At 37.2% G+C, this 19958-nt stretch overlaps 1 protein-coding gene across 11 annotated transcripts; it reads left to right on the top strand.

Annotated features, from left to right (window-relative positions):
- The first annotated feature begins 1131 nt into the window (after positions 1-1131).
- XIAP (X-linked inhibitor of apoptosis) lies at positions 1132-19098 on the top strand. Of its 11 annotated transcripts, XM_015626601.2 has the most exons (11): positions 1151-1247; positions 1897-1960; positions 3193-3313; positions 4362-4395; positions 6862-6897; positions 9015-9911; positions 11474-11573; positions 13066-13144; positions 13753-13786; positions 15679-15903; positions 17344-19098. In XM_015626601.2, the coding sequence occupies exons 6-11, from the start codon at positions 9047-9049 to the stop codon at positions 17535-17537; spliced, it is 1497 nt and encodes a 498-aa protein (XP_015482087.1). In that variant the 5' UTR covers positions 1151-1247; positions 1897-1960; positions 3193-3313; positions 4362-4395; positions 6862-6897; positions 9015-9046; the 3' UTR covers positions 17538-19098. The 11 variants fall into 11 exon arrangements, with proteins under 11 accessions (XP_015482093.1, XP_015482087.1, XP_015482082.1 ...); XM_015626596.2 differs by having other exon boundaries at positions 6862-9911; XM_015626603.2 differs by lacking the exon at positions 6862-6897.
- The last annotated feature ends 860 nt before the right edge of the window (positions 19099-19958 follow it).

A 19958-nucleotide genomic window follows, 5' to 3' on the forward strand; every position in this document is an offset into this window, starting at 1 on the left:
CAAGTAGTATGCGGAATTGCATCCTAAGTTATTGAGTATTGTTGTTGATTACTGAATAACCTTTATATGTTTTTTTCCTAATCAATCAAAGTGAGTTACTATTTCATTACTTACAGTATACTATAGCTACTTGTAGTAACTAGAAGCTTTGAATCAAACTGGGGTCTTTGTACGTGCTGGAAACCAAAGTGAGAAGCAATCCTTACTCAAAAGGGCTTTCAGTGTAAGCCCTGGAATCTGCAAATATTCTAAGACATTGTATAATTATGCTGCTCCTGAAATTGTCCACACTATCTGCCGCAAGTCTTTGGAGATATGTGGTCTGAAAAAAGTTAGTCGCTGTTGTTGACAATGCACAAGGGGAAAACCAAAAAAGTTTGAAAACATTATTCCAAGTAGCTGGGTTTTCCTGAGTATAGTAGGAAGCAGATCCCTGACATGCAACCAAGCACTCTGGCTACATTAAATGTGCTGGGTCGACAATGAGGTCACCTGAGATTTTAGAAAAGAGAAAAAAGTTAAAGGAATATTTTAATGTTCAGGAGGACCATCTTAATCTTAGCCATGAGAATGATGATTTTTGGCTACAACTACCAAAGAAAATAGCCTGTCTGATTTGGAAAATTCAAGTCCCAAACAAATTATGGTTTGCAAGCTGCAACTCTGCGGGGACAAGAGGTGAGAGCAGGGAGTGCATTGGAATGCGCATTTTCCAGACATGAAACCGCCTGGAGAAGGTGGTGTGACATGGAGGGGCTGTTGGAGGTGCTGAGGGAAGAGAGGCGAGGCCGGCGCGGAGCCGGGAGCGGCGGGAACTGAGGCACTAAACGGACGGAGAAATAGAGGAGTGGGGCCGAGGGGGCCAAGGAAACTGAGGGCGCTGTGGCAGCTGAGCTGGCTGAGGGGCAAGAGAAGCGGGGTTGTGGGGACCGAGGGGACAGAGGAGAATTAGTGGAACGAGAAGCGGGGCTGAGTGGGATGAAAAGCGGAGCTGTGGGGACCCAAGGGGCAGAGGGGGACGAAGGGAACGAGGAGCGGGACCGAGGGGCCGCCCTGCATTTCCCGCCCGCTGCCGCCACGCGCCGCCTTCCGCCGGCGGGAGCCCGCCCGCCGTGCCCCCACCGCGCCGCCAGGGGACGCTGCTCCTTCCCGAGTGGCGCTGAGGCTGCCGGGAGCTGCCATCTTCTCGGAGAGCGCTGCCGAGAGCGGCTCCCTCGTCGGGGACCGGACGGGACGGGATGCGCCCGGTGAGTGCCCGCGGCAGCGGCGGGACCGGGGAGGCGGCGGGACCCGGAGGTGGTCCGGATTGCTCCAGGTGGCTCGGCTCTCCGTGTGGAGCGGAGGGGCTCGGCCCCTCAGCTCTGCCCCCGCTATCACGGCTGTGCCGGGGATGTCGGGGGCCGGTGCGGCCGCCGCTGGCCCCGGTCGCTGACGGAGGCGGCAGGAGGTCCCGGCCGGTGAGGCGTTGCCATGGGGACGGGCGCGCCGCCCCTGCGGGAACGGCCGGGCCAGGCCGGGGCTGCCCCGGCGGAGCCCAGACCCTGTCCCGAACCGTGCCCCGGCTCGAACCTTCAGTGCTGCTTTTTGCAGAAATTGGGATGGAAAATTGTCTATGCTAATAAGCGCTTCTGTGGTCTCTGTAGTTCTTTTGACTTATTTGAGTATTGTCTCTCCTTGCGCACTTTTTTATTATTATTTTTTAATTTTTATTAGACCTATCACTTTCTAGAACTGCTTATTGTTAATAAAAATGCAGATTTGTTCGATTACAGTAGTTATTAAGAATTCTATAGGGAGAACTTCGCTCAAAGTAATTTCTTTCAGTGGTTATTTAAGTTCAAGCTGTTCTCTTTTGCACAATGTCTGATCGTATGCTTATATATTTCTCATTAACAGTGAGTGTATTTCTGCTTCTTTACTTACTTGTGTGATGCTTCTGCTGAAAGCCCTCTAAATGGGTGTAAGTACACATTTTGGTTTCGGTAATTTTTGCACTGTTTTTCATCTGCATCTGTTGCAAAATGTAAACGGGTTTGCAGCACTACTTTCATTATCCCTTCACTGCTATAGTCTTACATTGCAATTTTAATGCCAATACTTCATGTAGCTAATTGGGAGAATTTATTTTCCTAAATGAACATGTAGAAACTACAAGATCTTACAGTAGCCCAATTTTGAGGGAAAAGCAACCCACGGCATGAAAAAACCCTCTTTTACCTTTTTGTCAAATACCTTTTTTTAAACCTAATACCTGGACGAAGATTAATTTAACTACTCATTGTTTATCCTGAAATCAATCACCACATAACAGAGAAGCCAACAGTGTAAGTATTGTCTCTAAGAAAGCAAGTCTTTGTGTGATGGATTGGTTGGTTAAGCTTTTATCTGGATATTTTTAATTTTCTTAATTGCTTCCTTTTGCTATCTACTTGATTGGTTTGCAGTTTTCTTTGAGGTCCTTTAAAGAATCCCCAACTACTTCCTTTCATGAAAAGCTTGGCACCTACAACAGTGGCCAAGAAGGGCAAAGGAATAAGTGTATGGTTGTTCTGCACCTCCCCTGACTTTGCCCTTTGCAATCAGCAGCAAAAGTGAAAGAATGCTGATGAGGATGGTTGGTTGTGCGTTTTTTTGACTTCTTCCGCTGATATGAGGCAGATTTGCATTTGTTACCGGAAAAGTAAGGAAATATGTGTTGATATCTCAATTTTAGAAGTGTGAAAATGGATTTCATGTCAGGCCATGTTTACCTGTGTTAGAACTTCAAGCTGTTGCTGTCCTCCCAAGGAGGGTGGTACAAGAGTTCCAGAAATCCAATTTGTAATCAGATACAGAATTTCCCAGGCAAGGGAAGTGTTGTGGGATTTAAATCTGTCTACTTTATGTTCTTTCTTCTTTTTTCTGCCCTATAATTTTTAATTGTATGATTTTGTTTTGTTGTGTTCGGATGTTCTGGAGTATCCCCAATTTACATCCCTTCGTAGTTTTAGTAAAGCATCTACATTTCAGACTTTCCCTGACCTCAGACTCTTTCAGCTTTAGGTTATATTTTAACTTGGATTTCTTGGCCAAGGGAGAGAATTTTAAATTTTTTTTTTTTTTTGGGTCATAGCTTTGAAGTTGTGGCTTCATAAACAATGCTGAAGGTTATGTGAAAAAAGCTTTTAACATTTTTTTTTTTCCTACCAACAGGGATGTAAATATTGTAATTTGTTCTAAAGATTTGTGGAAAATAGCAATAAAACCAGTATCTGCTTAGATTAATCCATTGCTATACTTGGTCTGATTGGATACTAATGTCTTAGGGACAATTGTAAGTACCTTTTGTATTGTTTTGTTTAACAGTGTACAGTTCTTTGCTGCTTTTTATTTTTCATAGCATGGATCTTTTTTACAGAGTTCTAATCCAAAATATTCTGAGCATAACAATTTAAAGTCAGGCTTGAGAAACCACAAGATCTTTAAATATTAAAAGTGTAGCTGTGTGTGAAGACTGAAAGGCTGTTGAGATGGAGAAGGCATGCTGCAAAACTTGAATTGAGTGTCATTCCTGTCATATAAAATGTAAAATGAATCTGCTTATGTCTCGCAGATCATTGTCCTTCCCCTTTAATGGTTTGGAGAGTTTCTTATTAAATAGAAAGGCAAGAAGGTATTTTCAACAAGAACAACTTTCATATTTTGTTTTTGGTAAAATATTAAAATTAGCTCCCAAATCATCCCAAATTCCTGACAAAGTTAAAAATAAAATATCAAGGATAATCCAGGAGAAATTTCCAAGTTTACAAGATGATGAGGGATGTATGTGTATAAATGCACATGCCTTATATATAGATATAGATATATATATATATATGTATACATGCAGATTCTTCCCATTCTTTAATAGTGAAACATTCATGCTGTGACACCAGAAAGTATTAGGATGCTGTTCTCTCTCAGGATGCCACTGAGTGACTGTGAGTGTTGAGTTCAGCGTGGCTGCTGTGGGCAGGAGCACTGGCAGGGCAGGGAATGCCCTTGACAGTGGGTGAGGCAGGAGGTGCCGGTCCAGTGCTTTTCCAACTTTGCCTTGGAATCCAGAAGATTCAGCAGTTTTGCTGTGGCATGAATCATGTTGCTGTATCTGAAGTTTCTTATCATAATATCTGCCTGATGAAAAACACCCTCTTTTTCCGTATTTTTCTTCCACTAAAAGTTTCAATTACTTTTGAAAGAAGAATGTAGCCCTAAAAGCTGAAGCACAGCTCATACTCAGGAAAGATCATCTCAGGGCACTGCAGATTTTAATAGGCTTTTTTAGTACTGGCTGTTCTTTTTAATAACCCCTGTTGACTCAGTAATTTTTTTCTGTTTCTTAGCCACAGGAGCAGCGTTTTACTTGGGATACAGCAGGTCAGTTCTTCTTATAGAAGCTGGTATTTACTCCTTCCTTCTGATACATACAGCTAAAGTTCTGATGACATTTAACTTGAAAGTTCTCAAAAAGGATTTTTTCTCTCCCTTAGCAGCCATGAATCCATCTTTTTTTGTTTCTCTATTCCATACTCATATGACTTTTTCATGAAGAAAAATGCTGTGTGAAAATAGTTCTCAAAATGGTATGTTTCTGTTGGCCTGGTTATGTACATTTTGTAGACAGGGAGAGCATAAAAATCTTTGTGACTTAAGTCAAAATTCAGGAAGATGTAATAGCCTACTATAACTGTGAGCAGCTGACTGACTTCCTGTGATGACAAACCCTGAGGGGAGGCTAAGTAGGACCTGTTGGAAGAACAGACAAATAAAGCTGAGCTGATAGGGTTATGTAAGCTTTGGCACTGAATCAGGAGGCATTCTGTACAAACCCTCTTTCTAAAATAACTCAAAAACATCTGAACATAACTTTTTTTTTTTTTTTTTTAATGGCTATTGATAATTAGATATATGCTGAAATTTGCAACCACTGTTTAAATATATCATGTTTGTGGTCATTTTAATCTTTATAAGTAGGTTTTTAGTCAGCAGCATGCACCTTTCTTGATGTAATTGTAGCTGAGCAGACAGCAACTGAAGTTCATTGAAGTGACATATGCCTAATCTGTGTGTCAGCTGGTACAGTATGTTCTGTTTGATATTTACTTGGTGCAGTACTCACATTTCAAAATTCAGTCAACAATAAACACTAACATGTACCCTGTGGTCAGGAACATGGGATTGTGCACGTAGTTTTCTGATTTGGAGGTTGCTGCCATGCTAGTCATGTAAAAAAATGAAAAATAACTCCTTATAGTGCCAATTGAGTTTGGGGTTAAGGATGGAAATAATCATATCTAGTAAAATATACTTGAAATGGAAAAGTGAGTTTTGTACTTTTCCTTTGATACTTTTTCAGCTCCAGGTAATGTGATCATGTATTTTTGCATAAAATCAATACTTGTTAATGTTTTAAAAGCTGAATTAAACATGTTTGTTTTGCAGATCTACAGTGTACAATTTTGCATTTTGAATAAGTTAACATTTTTGCTATATATTTTTGTCTCTACATTTTCTTCTGAAACATAATCAATAGGCTATATAAATTGGTAATTCAGGTTGAAGGAGGGGGGTGTCTTGTGGCAAATAGCCTTCAGATGTTTAAAACCAAGATTAAGCTTGGCTCAGCTTCTGGAAGAAGCCTTTTAGGCTAAAATATACATTGTTTACTCACTGTATAAAAAGATATATAATGCTTCAATAATAGTTAAGATATCTGGGTTTTAGAAGTGAAGATGATCTTTAATATTTCTGGACCTTCTACCTTTAATTCGCATGTGGTTAATTAAAACCTATGCAAAATGCCTTAATTTCATTATATTTAGAGTATATACTGACCTCCAGTTGGCTACTGGTATATATTGGAAAGTCTTGTGTGCCCATCTTAGGTAGCAGATTTTTGTGAATTTTTGTTTCTTAGCTGTAAACTATTCAAAAATTAACCCTCACTCATTTTTCTGCTGCAGTTAATAGCTGTCTGAGTGCTGTTATGATGCCAGATATTGTTCTAAATCGTTATTCCAACTAACTGGAGTTAGGCAACTGCTAAGAAACCTGTGCAGAAATGCTCTGCCTAACCTAGCTGTAATTTTACACTTTGAATAGTTGCTTTTAACAGTTGTTTGAAATAGAAATAATTAACATGATACTTTATTTGAAGTAGTACTAATGTTGTATATAAAACAGTACTTTACACAGGCAAGGAGTTTGCCTCAATGTTTGATAAAGATGTTTCTCATAGATAAAACTGTAGTGAAATGTAAACCAGCCATGTTTTGAGGGACTGTTTTAAGGGAAGGTCTTCATAGTGTGGCTGGAACATTGTTAAACCTTGCCTATACCTGGGAGGGACTGGTCCTGCTTCTGTTGCAGTTGTTAGACATTGCTTTGAGAGGCTTTTAGAATGATAGTTGAACCTTTCTTCTCCAAGTGACCATGATTAAATTATGTGGTTGATACAATTAGAAAAAGCTAGTTCATATTAAAGAATTGATCTGTTATGATTGTACCTTCTGTGTCAGTACTTACTACTTTCCTGGTATATGCTTTTCATACTGTTTTGATTTTGAGGATTGTCTCCAGAGAATCCAAATGTGGCAAATATTTTCATTATCACCATGGGGAGGGCATAATTTCTATTTTGTTCACAATGTTAACAGAAGGATTTTTTGAACTATCATAGCATTGTAGAACAAACAAATGTACATAAAAAATTAAAATGTAAAAAATTTAAAAGGAAGATTTTTTCACTGTTTCTGAAATAATTTCTATACAGGTACAATAGAAATAGAGGTATACTCCTATTCATACAGCAAAACTCATAAACATTTGTTTGGGGTTTTTCAGTGGACAGTTTGAGAAGGAGTCTCTGAAGGATGTGAGGTAGGTTTTGTTTGTGTTCTTTCAGGAAGTCTTTCAGGCATGGAGATAAGAAAATTAGTATGCAGCTAAGTGGTTTTGAGTAATACCAATTATTTCAAATGTAGTAGAGGTAGATGCTTAAGGTCGCTTGAGATCTTTGCAGGAACAGTTCTAGAGGCTTAAAAGTAAGTTTTTATAAAGAAATCGACATGAACAATAAACATGAAAGCTTTTAAGATTTCATTATAAAAATAATTGTTTTAAATATATGTATGTATATAATAACACAGAATATGCGTTCTGTGACAGCTTTCATATTACTAAATGTAATTACTGGTTTGGGTTTTTTGCCCTTCAGAGTCAAAACAAGCATATAGGTCAGATTTGTAGGTCAGTCAATGCAATTTATTCAGATGTTATTTCTGAGTTTGCTAAGCTGAAACAGAAAGCCACAGTATAATTTCTAGTGTTATTACATTAGTCATGAACTGACGGACAGATGGAAGAAAAGCTGGTGCTCAGAGGTCTTGTATCCATGATTACATGAAGCACCCGTACCAGGTGACTGATGTCATGTTTTCTCCACCTGCTTAATTATTATCTGTGTCATCTTGGCAGGATGCAGCAGTCCTGCAATACATAGGCATTTTAACTTCCCCCTCCCCTTTCTGGACCCTAAGAAAGATTTTGTAGAAGCTAAATATGGTGTTACAGAAGTAATCATTGTAACACCTGCATTGACGTTACAGAATGTATAATCAATATTAATGCAGGTTGTGAGGAAGCTATATTTTTGTGTGCTGGCGTACCTTATATAGACTGGAAATAGATATATTCCAGGATTCCTATAGAAAATGGAGAAGAACACTTGTTCAGTTAAATACATACTCTGTTCTTCCTTACATGCCTTTCCTTTTGCTCATTGCTGAACTATTACTGCTTTGTGCTAAGAAGTTTATTTGGGCAATCTCATTATAATTTAATTTACCTCTTTAAGATGTGCAACAGCAGTAGCCAAGACTTTTTAAGTGAATAGTATCACTGCACTTGTCTGGAAAGAGCAGAATGTGTACTGTGCTTTGATGTCATCCATGTTGGGATGAAGGTGATGGCTCTGTCAATTTGTGGTTCTTGCACAGGACCTGCTGCAGCCAAGTTGCTTTGTTTCACCCTCAGCAAAGAAGGGGCTTCTTTGAGTACTCTTAGCAGCTTTCTGACACAGAAGGGACACGAGGCAGAACTGGTAGTTGGTACTCACCCTGGAAAGGTGTAGGCAGGGGCAGGAATGTGTGACAAGTGCTAAAAAGAATGGCATTCCTTCATGGAGGGAAGGGAGGAAAAGCTGGGGTGATGGCAGAGGCACAGGAATTTTTGTAGAGGGTGTAGGCAGGGTGTGGAAAAGTGGAAGCATATGTTGGACATAAACACTAGTGCTGGGCAGTCCTAACACACTGATCTTAAAAGCAATGCCCAGCACTTTGGTAAAATGACCCAGTGAAATATCTGATAGTTTATTTCAGAAGATATTTTGCTAAAATACAAATTGAGGCATGTCTTTACAATATAACACAAGGAAAAAAAACTTTTTTCTTTTTGATGATGGTTTTAGCAGTTGCTGCCCACCTGTAATGGGCATGGGGGTCATGGCCGTCATATGAGGCTAATATATAGTTGTGTTTGAGAATTGACCTCTAAAATCTTGCAACTATGGTCTGGTTCAGATCAGTATTTTAAATTTAGTAACTTTGTATTTTGGGTTCAGAAGCCTTTTGGCAGGGTTTTGGACAGAACTTTATTAAAGTATTTTGTTGATTTCATTCTTGCAATCTTTATTAAGAAATATAACATACTTTTAAAGCTATAAACCTGTGTGTTCACCAGGTAAATGTTTATAGGCCTCTAAGACATCTTGATTTTTCTGCTTTTCTTCACAAATTTTTTATTATTTTGATTTTAGTACCTTGGTGTTTGCCTTTGTGTGGCAGGTAATATGGGCAAGGGTGTAATGAGGGAGAAGAGAAAGAGTTGTTTTTTTAATATATAAAGGATGGTAGCTGAATTTAGCCAGCTTCCAGGGTTGTGAGTGGTTATGATCTATCCTTCTGTCTGGGAAATGAAAATCTGTATTCTTTGTCTAGGAAATCTAAAGGAGAACCGTGCTTATGAAGAGATGACGTGTAATGTCCCACAGAACTCAGAAGCCTCTGCACACACTGACAGTGCCCAGGAATGGGCACAGGAACATGACCGACAGGGAACTTTTGTTGGATTTCCACAGGACTGTCCTGTTTCTGTGTTAGCTCTAGCACAAGCTGGCTTTGTTTATACTGGAGAAGGTGACAAAGTGAAGTGCTTCAGTTGCCATACAATTATTGAAGGATGGCTGCCTGGGGATTCTGCAGCTGAGAGGCACAAAGAGCTTGCCCCCAAATGCAAGTTTATTACTGAATCTGCTTTTCTGGAAACTAACATGGATCCTGTTGCCCAGAACTCCCAGAGCAGAACTGAAAATGGTTCCGGCAATTCAGCCCTCCCATGTTCTCTGGATGACCCTCATGTGGAGGCAGATTACCTTTTGAGAACTAGGCAGGTTGTGGATATGTCAGATAGTTTGTATCCTAGAAACCCTGCTATGTGCAGTGAAGAAACAAGGTTAAAGTCTTTCCACAACTGGCCGCTCAGTGGCCAGTTGACTCCACAGGAATTAGCTAATGCTGGATTTTATTATACAGGTGTTGGTGACCAGGTGGCATGTTTTTGTTGTGGTGGAAAATTGAAGAACTGGGAACCCACTGACAGAGCTTGGTCAGAACACAGGAGGCATTTTCCCAAATGCCTTTTTGTCCTGGGCCGGGATATTGGAAATATTTCAAGTGAATCTATTCCTGCTGAGCATGGCATAAGTGGTCTGAACAATGCACAGCACCCAAGGAATCCCTCTATGGCAAAATATGGAAAACGCTTACAAACATTTTTATCTTGGATATATCCTGTTGACAAGGAGCAACTTGCAGAAGCTGGATTCTATAGCATAGGTAAGCCAGACCTTGAAATGACTTAATACCTTTTATGAGGAAACTGTACATGAGGAAGTATCCTGTTGTGAAAGAAATCCACAAGTTTTAAAATTTTTATATGTAACAATTTGCCAGAATCTCTTTATTCTGTAAACTTTACACAGTTTTTATGTAAAATTGCATACATTGTATCATGTATGTTTACTAGCAAAACATAGGCTTGATCATAAATTTATTAGCAGTAAAACAGCTAAGTGTTTATTTTGACTGTTAAAACCTTTACAGTACATCTCACACAATGACAATTATTTGAGTTAATATTTTTTAAGAAACGAAGTGCTGTCCTCCAGACCTTAGGTGTAAGGAATGGGCCTGTGGCCTGTACAAAAGCTTGTGAACAAGACAATCCAGGTTGTGTGCCATTGTACTTAGTTAACATGTGTTTGCATTATTATGGCATGTGGAGACCCAAAACCACCAAATACCACTACTGCCTAGTTTATGAAGACAGTGGTACCAGTGGAAGAGCATTTACTCTTAGACATGTAGCGTTTGATTTGGCTAAGACACCATCTCTGTGCATTCTCAATTAGATGGAATTGCACAGTACCATTTAAAACTCCTCACTGAGAGATACTGTACAAGTGCAAAGTATACTGTACAAGTGCAAAGTGTTGCTCTTACTTGGTCACAAGGAAAAGGGGATTATCTGGGATAATTTCTTTCTCTCATCTTACTTCTCTCTCAGTAGGTCTCAAAACTTTGTAGTAGGATTCCGTTTATTTTACTTGTGGCCATAAATAAAATCTTTGCTATATTCCTGTATGGATTATAAATGGACAATATTTGTACCTACTCAAACTATTTTATTGATTTCTTCAAAAGAAAGATTTATAAAAGTGGATAATCCATAAACGGATTCATAAAAGTGTCCAAAGATCTGTATGGTGGAGTTGCACTAACTTGGCACCAGCTTATCAAACCAAGGGCTCTTCAGGTGATGTCTGTGAAAACTGTTCCCTGCGGCCTGAGAAGAATTTAACTCTCTAGACAAACACTATCCATGCCTCCTCTCATTCTAATAAAAATAATATTTAAGCAGTTTCTGGTGCAGTCCTGGATCACAGTAGGTACAGTGGTGGAACAGAGAGGATGCAGTTTTCCTCCGCTGGTTTTGCTATTGCTAGTTAGGGCCTGTTGGTCTTAATGGGAAATGGAGGACCACAAACCCATGTAAACACCTCTTGTTCTTTGTGGCAACATCTTCAGGCCTTGTTTACCTTTGGATTGAGCTCCATGATAATAGAGTATATTCAGCTTCTGGTTTTTGTCTGTATAATTATTTACTAAAATAAAATTCAGGAAACTTGCTTCTCTTATTTTGTGTTTTTTTAAGCTCAATTCTCCCCTGAACATTTGTTTCAAACCATGTGTGTTGTCCTCTGTTAAAATGAATTTATTTTCTGATGAAATTGTAAATCAGTAAAAGAAATATTTCTTACCTTAATGTTACATTTTAATTGAAAGCTTGGTATTATACCTACACAAAGTATGTAACTTATTCTTGTGTGTTTGCTCAGGTAATGGTGATCATGTTGTGTGTTTCCACTGTGGTGGAGGATTGCAAGAATGGAAGGAAAATGAAGACCCTTGGGATCAACATGCCAAATGGTTTCCTGGGTAAGGTGTCTCAGCGTTTTCTTGGTGTGTGTGTGAGTCTTAATTACAGTACATTGCATTTTAATGACAGAGCATACTAATAAAGGCTTGAGAAGGTTGATTATGGCTTAACACTGTTAAGATTTATGCAAATAATTTTATGTTGTCTTATTTGTAGTTTTATTAAAGGGAAGGTATCTGTGTGGATTTAACTGCCGCTTGCTTTCTCAGCGAGAATAATTGTGCAGTTTTGTCAATATATATCTGAAGGTTTTTCTTGTTGTCCAAGTGCTACATTGTAATGATGATTTTACTAGCCTGGTACATGTAAAAGTTACATGTACCAGGTAATTTTTAACTTTAAGATACAAAATGAGTAAACAGCTGCCATAGAGCAAACAAACAAACCCAAAGGAGTCAGTAGTGGCATGGAACGTAAAAGATAGTTCTCTCTAATTTGAAAGGATTAAGGATTCCAAACAATAGTAGAAATACAAGATGTAGTTTTTAGAAAGATTGCCAATGTTGTCTAAAATCTGTGTTGAGGAAAGGAAGAATAGTATGACTCAGTAGTTCCCACAGGTGGACAGAAGCTATCCAAATACAAAGACTTAGTTACTTGTATAATATTGATATAATCAGTGTCTTTTATGCATTGACTCCCAAATTTCTCTCCTGTGGTGAAAAGCTCTCTGGAAGTTAGAGACTGGTAATTATGCATTAGAAGTTCCCTTTTTTAATAGTGATACAGGCAGTTTTTAATTACTAGTCTCTGCCACTTGAAAGAGATACGATTCCAAGTTTTTAGTGTGGTGCAGTGAATAGTTTAGGAATGTTTCCTTGCTACATTTCACTTCTCTTTTATGGGTTTGATTTTGGTTTAGGTTAATTAAATTATCTCAGGTTTGATTACTTCCTCTCAGATCATATTCTTTTATGGGGGTTTTGTTTGCACATCAGCCTCAGTGGCAGTGTATCAGTCTCACAGCAGCTATCTGTTCCTGAAGGTGAAGTAACTGCTGGAGCTGGAGAATTCCTGTTAAGGAGTTATGGCATTCCCTAAATCTTCTGGTAGGGAAGAGCTCTGCCCAGTGGCTAAGACTGACTGAAAAATAATGAAAGAAAGCATGGAAAGCACCTGTCTGAGCAGTGACTGTTTGCTTTGATTGTGAAAGACTAAAAGAACAAGCATTTTAACATAATGTTTGTTTTACATTTGAGTGAGCCTTTACTTTTAGAAATGTGTCTCATGATCTGTCATGGCCAACTCTTAAGCTTTCTCTTTTACCAAAAATATAAGAAATATATACTGCTTAATTAATAAATACTGCTTAATTGTTTAAGATGTTCTTAGAAATATTACGGTGACATCACAAATGTTGACTAAATATTTAGAGATTTTTAAAAAGAGGCAGTCTGTATAATGTAGGAAATTTATCAAAGCCTCCATAGTTATGTAATGAATTTTTATAGCTAATGTAGTTTTGTTAAATCTAAATATTCTTATTTTTAGGTGCAGATTTGTGAGCAAGGAAAAGGGGATAGAATTTATAAACAATGTTCACTTAAGAGATGGATGTAGAGATTCAACAGTAAGTTTCTTATTAATAATTTTGGTGAAATAGAAAAAATCAACGTAATTTTTATATGAAGCTACCCTTTAATAATGTGCCTATCATTTAATCTACCTGGTGTTACTTTCATTGGCAGAAAGTGAAATAATTGCGGTATGTTTTGGTTCTGTCAATCAGGGTGTACCCATTTTCCAGTGCTCCATAGCTGGGTTATGGATCTCAGCCAGGGCACCTTGTGAACGTTATGTATTGGATACTGAACAAGTGCCATTTGTTTTATAGTCTGGGAACTTTAGGTTTATGGTGAATAATAGCAGCTACATTTTCTTTTCTTGATGGAAGAGCATTGTTAAATTTGTATGTAGTCACTAAAATGTAAAACTGATGATGTTTTAGAATTCTTTTGTAGACTAAGAATCATGAACACAGGATTATTACAGAGATGGGTTAAAATTATAACAAAATACTGATTCTTTTGTTCAGACAAAAGAATTAAATCAGATTAAATAGTTTTAGTCACTAAAATAACTTGCGATCAAATAGCTATGTTTTTATTTTTTAACTGTATGTATTTCCATCTACTTTCTCCAGAATTGTAATTATGTTTCTTTATATTTCACTTTTAGACAGAAGCAGCTGAAGGGATAATACTTCCTAAAGGTACCTGTTTAAAACTAATATTTCCCCCCATTTTGGAATATCCATATTTGAATGTATAGTGACAAGAATGGTTAATTTTAAAAATAACCTTATTACATTTTAAAATGAACCACAACAGGAAAATTGTTGGATGATACTCTTCCCTTGCTTCATTGCTTCTAAAGAACTTCAGAATGTATTTTATTTCTCTTAGAGAAAATATAATTATAATTTGGTAAATAATGTAATAGTTGTAAACCATGGAAGAAGTTTGTATAGGATGCAGTCTTCTAGCTAGTGAGTGTGCATCAAATATTGAATCAGTAGTGCTGTGGGATGAATGTTAGAGAATACTGAACAGAAACAGCCCTTTCTCGTGGGTCAGGAAGAGTTGGTCTGTCCAATGGCAAGGACTAGGAAGTTGAGCAAGTAGTCTATTATGTGTTATTATTACACCTTCCTGCAATGCTTTCCACAAATACCAAGCAATAAAAAGACAAAACAGTTAAAGGGGTAGTTGGAGACCAGTCAAGCAGCTTCATCCCTGGTGTCTTTGAGAAGACAGGTGTCTGTTAAGGAAGGCAGAAGCCTCCCTTGAAATGGAGAAAATGTAACCCACCCTCCCCCCTCCAAATTATTATAATTTTTAAATCAAGGGGTTCTCAGGCAAAGATATGGGAATAGGAATAACAGTTCTTTATTAGGAAAATTAAAATAAAAATACAGTAGTAGACAAAAAATGACTAACAGAGTCAGAATACAACTGACACCCTGTTGGGCAGGGTGTTGGTAGCAGTCTGATTAAATGGTGGCTGCAGACCTCCTGGGATGACAGATGTGATTCTGTTGAAGGAATGATCCTGTAGAAGGGTGCAGTTTTCCTCTGAAGGTCCAGTGGTGGTGTAGATGGGTCCTGTTCCCTCTGGGAATCCAGTGGAGAAAGGCTACCTGTGGTGTTCCAAGGCTCAGATTATATCCAGGTAGGAATGCTGGGCTCCTCCCCCTGGGTGGAGCATCTCCCAATGGGATGATGTCATTGTATCAGTCCTGCAGTGAGACTCAATGGCCATTAACAGAAGATATCTCTCTGGAGGGAGGATGGGTGGAAGAGGTAAAGAACACTGCCACACCTGGTTCTTAGCAGATGATAATAGAACACATACCTTTGGTTACATCTTGCATTGCAACCTAAGACACCAGGGAATGGGAGCTATTGCTGGTAAGAGTGGCTACACAAAACCTGCTTAGAAATGTCTCCCATACTGCTCATTGATGAAAGTGAAAATAAAAGAACTTAAAAAAAAAAAAAAAGTCTTAGTTATTAAAAATTTTAAAATATTGCTGTTTGAACAATGTTGATAAGTAAAAGGAGGGGGAAGGTCCAACAGACTAAATAATGGCTTCCCCAAGTAGTGTTGTATCTTACCATGGATAGACCTGCTTGTTGGTGATGGTGCTGTGTTTTTGTTTTATAAATTAAAATTATTTATTAGTTTCTCTCAACAAATGTATGAGGTTTTTTCCTTCCCTGAACTGAATTAAAATTGATATAATGATACTTATCAATTGTGACTTGTAACTTTGGATGAATTTCATTTAACATTCAGCTACAAAATTTGTGATGATAATTATATAGGGCACATTATTTAATTTGAAGTAGTTGATTTGAACAGCAAATCCAGGAGGATTTTTATAATATAAATAGATGAGGGGAGACTGGGAAAGATAGGATAGAAGAAAACTCAAATCTGCAGTCTTTACAGTTAGCAAAATTCTCAAATTGAAAATGTGGTTCCTTTGGCTACGTATTTGTTTGCAAATATGTGTCTTAGAGTACTGCAGTCAAAATTGTCAGATAATCAGATTCATCCTTCTTAAAGTGTTTTTGTTTTGTTTTTAATTTCTTGTTTTAGATGATCTCTTACAGAATCCTTTGGTACAAAGTGCCATAGCCATGGGTTTCAGTTTGTCTGAGATTAGGAACACCATGGAAAAGAGATTGCAGATGACTGGAGAAAGTCACACATCTGTTGAGGATCTGGTAGCAGACTTAAGTGCTCATAAAGAAAATACAAGGGAAGAAGAACCAAATGAAATCCCAGTTGAGCAAGATGAGCTTATTCAGTTACAGAACCTCTGTGTGTACTTTCATATCAGTTCTTTAGTCTGTGAAATATTTTTTAATGTTATCTGTTTATTCTTCCCTCTGATCCCAGTCTTACCTATGGTAAACTTACAGTATTGTGAATTAAAATTGAAGATACTTGATTTGGGACATTAAAAAAAAACCCTTAACAAACAGGGTGTTAAAATACTTGGAGTGTAGCAGCAGTTATAAATATCATCTCTAAAATAAGTAATATTGATGTCTTGAAGGTGTGTAATACTGGCAGTCTAGTATGCTTCTGGGAAGGGTTGTATGTGCTAACAGAAAAATCCAAAATCGTTGTGACAATTATATTTAAAAATAAAAGCAAAAATAGCTACAAGAATATAGTTATAAGATGAACCATAGATGTGGCAAAATGAAATAGACATAGGGACACATTGTCATATTTGGTGTATTTAATACAAAAAAGTCACAGTGGGAGGGCATTTATTTTGCAGTATATAACTTTGCTTGGGGTAGAACTATTTTCATTCTTGGCCAATGAGAACAAGTGTGCATCTAAATGGTGATTTTATTCGGTATTTATGTTCCATCTTTTCTGGAGCATGCAAGTCATGCTCAGAAAGCCCTTGTGGTGCACTCTGCAAACAGACCAAACCCAGGAGTTCTCATTCAGGAGACATGTAATTTAAGACAAGCATATGGGTGAATTTATAGGGAGGGCAAAGACTATCTGGTTGGTATGATAAGCAGAGATCTTACCAACCCACTCCTTTTAATAAGATTTTTAATAGGACATTGTGGGAGATGAAGAACTTGCAATGCAGCTGGACCTTATTTTGGTGGTTGGCTGTGCAGAGCTTCTCCCAAGTGGCAGGGGAAGGTGAATTTTGTTTTTTCAAATGGGGCATATTGGAATAATAAAGAGCTCATGTACAATGCCACATTGACTCCTTCTGCATTACAGATTTTAAGCTTTTTGAAATACTGGCATTTTGAAAACAGGGGCAGGGAAGGAAGTCACATCCTTATTTTTCTCACTGGGAAAATTCAGAAAAATAAATAAAACCCAAATTACTTAATCAGTAGCAATGAGCCTTTCTTCCACCTTCTGCTCAAATTTTGGGGAACTTGTCAGTGAGAGGTCTGTGAAAAGAAAGGTTTCTGATTGAAATATGGATATCCTAAATTCTATAGGTATTTCAAGTTTTTACAAATACAGACAGATGCACTCGCTGCTTGCATTGGCCTGGAAGATGTAATGGGATAGAAGGGGAAATGAAAAAACAGGATTCCATGCTGCAGCTAGGATTCCTCGCTCTTGTAATTTTTCTTAGTTCTTTTTAAAGATGTGACCTTTAAATGATATGAAGAAAACCTTGTCCTTGTGCATAAAGAGAAGAAAAAAAAAAAGAATGAGATTAAATGGTAGTATGTTAACTTCTTTTTATGTGTCTATTTTCCTTAGACCTCAGTACTGAAGAGAAGTTAAGACGTTTGCAGGAAGAAAAGCTCTGTAAAATCTGTATGGCTAAGGACGTGTCAGTTGTCTTCATTCCCTGTGGTCACCTAGTTGCCTGTAAGGAATGTGCTCAATTACTTAATGAATGCCCTCTATGTCGTACGGATATTACGAAAATACAGGAAATTTTTATGTATTAATGAAGTACACAGCATTATGGCCACAAATGTTTCCTGTTTTATTACTTTAAAAATGTGTAATGTAATGTAAAAAATGTAGTTAATTCCAGAATGTAACCATATGGCAGGATTTAGATTTTTCTGCTGTTAAACTCTACACATTTTAACACTTTACAAATTATTTTCCTTAGATGAAATTTTTTGTATGTATAATGCAATATGTATGAAAGGCAAATATGTATATTTTGTAACTTCAATTCATAGACCTATTATGAGAAAGCCCAAGTAATGTTAACCTTTATTTATGTGATCATTCTTTTGCTTCACTTTGGTAGGACTCTGCATGACTGAAGTTTGTGCAAATAGAGTTGTACAAAGAGCCTGTCCCTATATATAAATTTTAAATAAGTTAATTCAAAATATAATTGTACACATGTATATTATACCTGAGCTTTTTTTTTTTTTTTTTTTTAGCTTTTTAAAAATATTATGTAGGATTGAAAATAGTCTCTTTTTTTCTGTAACTTTGGTTGTGACATAGTTCGGACAACACACATAAAACTGCTCCTGTAACCTTATGGTTACTTCTGCTACTTTGTAGGTTTGTCTGTTGTAATTTAATTCCTGTCTCCCCATCTATTTTTCTGGTTCAGATGTATAAATTGTCTTCAGTAAACTGGTTTTAGTCATCTGTTTTTCACAAAGATCCATCTTTATATAAAATGTACATTAATTTTATTGATTAAAAGATAACTCAAGAGAAATTAAGTACATGTACCCTGTGCCCTTCATGAGAGGAGGCTCATTTTAAATTTGCCCCCTACACATAAAGATGTTCAGTTTGACATTTTTCTTCTTTGTTTTTTTTAAACATCATTATCAGTATCATCCTAACTGATTTATCTGCTAACACTTTGCACTGCTTCATATCGTATATTTTCATCTATTTTTATCTCCTAGAAAACGCTTTTTTTAAAATTCACTGGCAATGAATTAGAAATCTTTCAATTTTGTCTATGTCAGTTTGCAGCATTTAAATTTAAAAGTTGAGAACTATTCTAATGAATGCCACCTTAAAATACTTAAACTACATTTTGCTGGACTGATCCTTCATTTCTGATTTTTAAGGTGTTACAGCTTTGTATTTAGGTACAGCTGTTTTACGATCACTGCTTAATTATGTGACTTCCTTATTTTGTGGAGCTGCTGATATGTTCTGTGTATATATTTTTGAGTTCTACCTACTAAGGTTTAGAATGTAGAATATACAGAACACTGTTTTTCATGTTACAAAAGTTTTGGATACACAGAAATGTATTATCTACCTTTTCTATTTTTTTAAATCTATGCTGTGTAGTGGTATGAATATTTAAAATAAAGTGCAATCCAGTGTTCCTTGATCAGTGTATTTGATTCTCACATTAAAAAAACCCCAGAAGACTGCTTGCTGTTGCTTTTTGTTTTGTAATTAAACTTGTTAATTTAACCTGAGTGCTGTTAAGGATAATGAATATATTTTAATCAGAAAGGAAATAAAAATCTGTTGCTTGTATAGATTAAAGTTTGTTAATTATAAATCTAACATTAGTTTTGCTATATTTTAAGGTTGAGTTTGGTTTTGGGAGTAGATGATAAGTAGAAATTAATAAAGAAATCAATTTTATTTTTCCTTTCTGTGCCTTTGTGAGGAGTTTAACGTTTCAGATAATTAATGCATACAGGGATTTTTTGGGACAGATAGGGACTGGCAATCCAGATAGCCTTGTTCCTAGCTCCCACTCTTCCTTACAGGGAGGGTTTTCTGTCCATATCAAGGGAAATCAAAGAGGGGTTCTTAGCACAGTGTATCTTGCCTGAAATAGCTTGTTTAGTTAAGGCTGCACACCGTGTGGTGCTGACTTGTTTAAGCAGATGGTTGGTTACCTAAGCTTGACCTGAGTCATGTGAGAGAGGGTGTTTGGATCAGCTGGATCCAACTCACAGGCTGCAGAAGCTGGCAAGCAGCTCAAAGTCCTGTCTGTAAAAGAGACTGACCAAATTTAACTAAACTGTTACAAAACTAAATCTCAGCAAGGAGGTGATTTGGGGTGTAAATGTAGTATGTAAATTGTCTGAGAAAAGCTGGGACGTAGGTCACACACAGAACCTTCTACACTGCAATGGAGGGCAAACACATTTTCCTGCATTGCATGATTGCTTCATGGTAAAGCTTGTTAACTTTTAAAAGGTATACTTTTATATTTTTATATACATATCCCTTACTGCAACTTTTTCATTAATATTATAAAAGATACAGTTATATAGCAATTCAAATTGTAATCACTTAGGGACACTAAAGGGTTAAAAGCCTTTTAGTGAGATCACAAAATAACTCTGTAGGTTCAGGTTTTTTTAAAAAAAAAATATAATCAGAGTTCTATTCAGACTAAATGTGAAAAAAAA

Source organism: Parus major, chromosome 4A (genome assembly GCF_001522545.3).
Source record: "Parus major isolate Abel chromosome 4A, Parus_major1.1, whole genome shotgun sequence".
In the NCBI taxonomy this organism is placed as follows: domain Eukaryota; kingdom Metazoa; phylum Chordata; class Aves; order Passeriformes; family Paridae; genus Parus; species Parus major.

Bases quoted from the DNA above. Each gene is read 5' to 3' on its own strand.
- XIAP (XM_015626596.2), top strand. From the start codon at position 8,966: ATGATCTATCCTTCTGTCTGGGAAATGAAAATCTGTATTCTTTGTCTA. The intron at 9,912-11,473 runs GTAAGCCAGACC...GTGTTTGCTCAG, and splicing joins AGCTGGATTCTATAGCATAG to GTAATGGTGATCATGTTGTG. The intron at 11,574-13,065 runs GTAAGGTGTCTC...TCTTATTTTTAG, and splicing joins CATGCCAAATGGTTTCCTGG to GTGCAGATTTGTGAGCAAGG.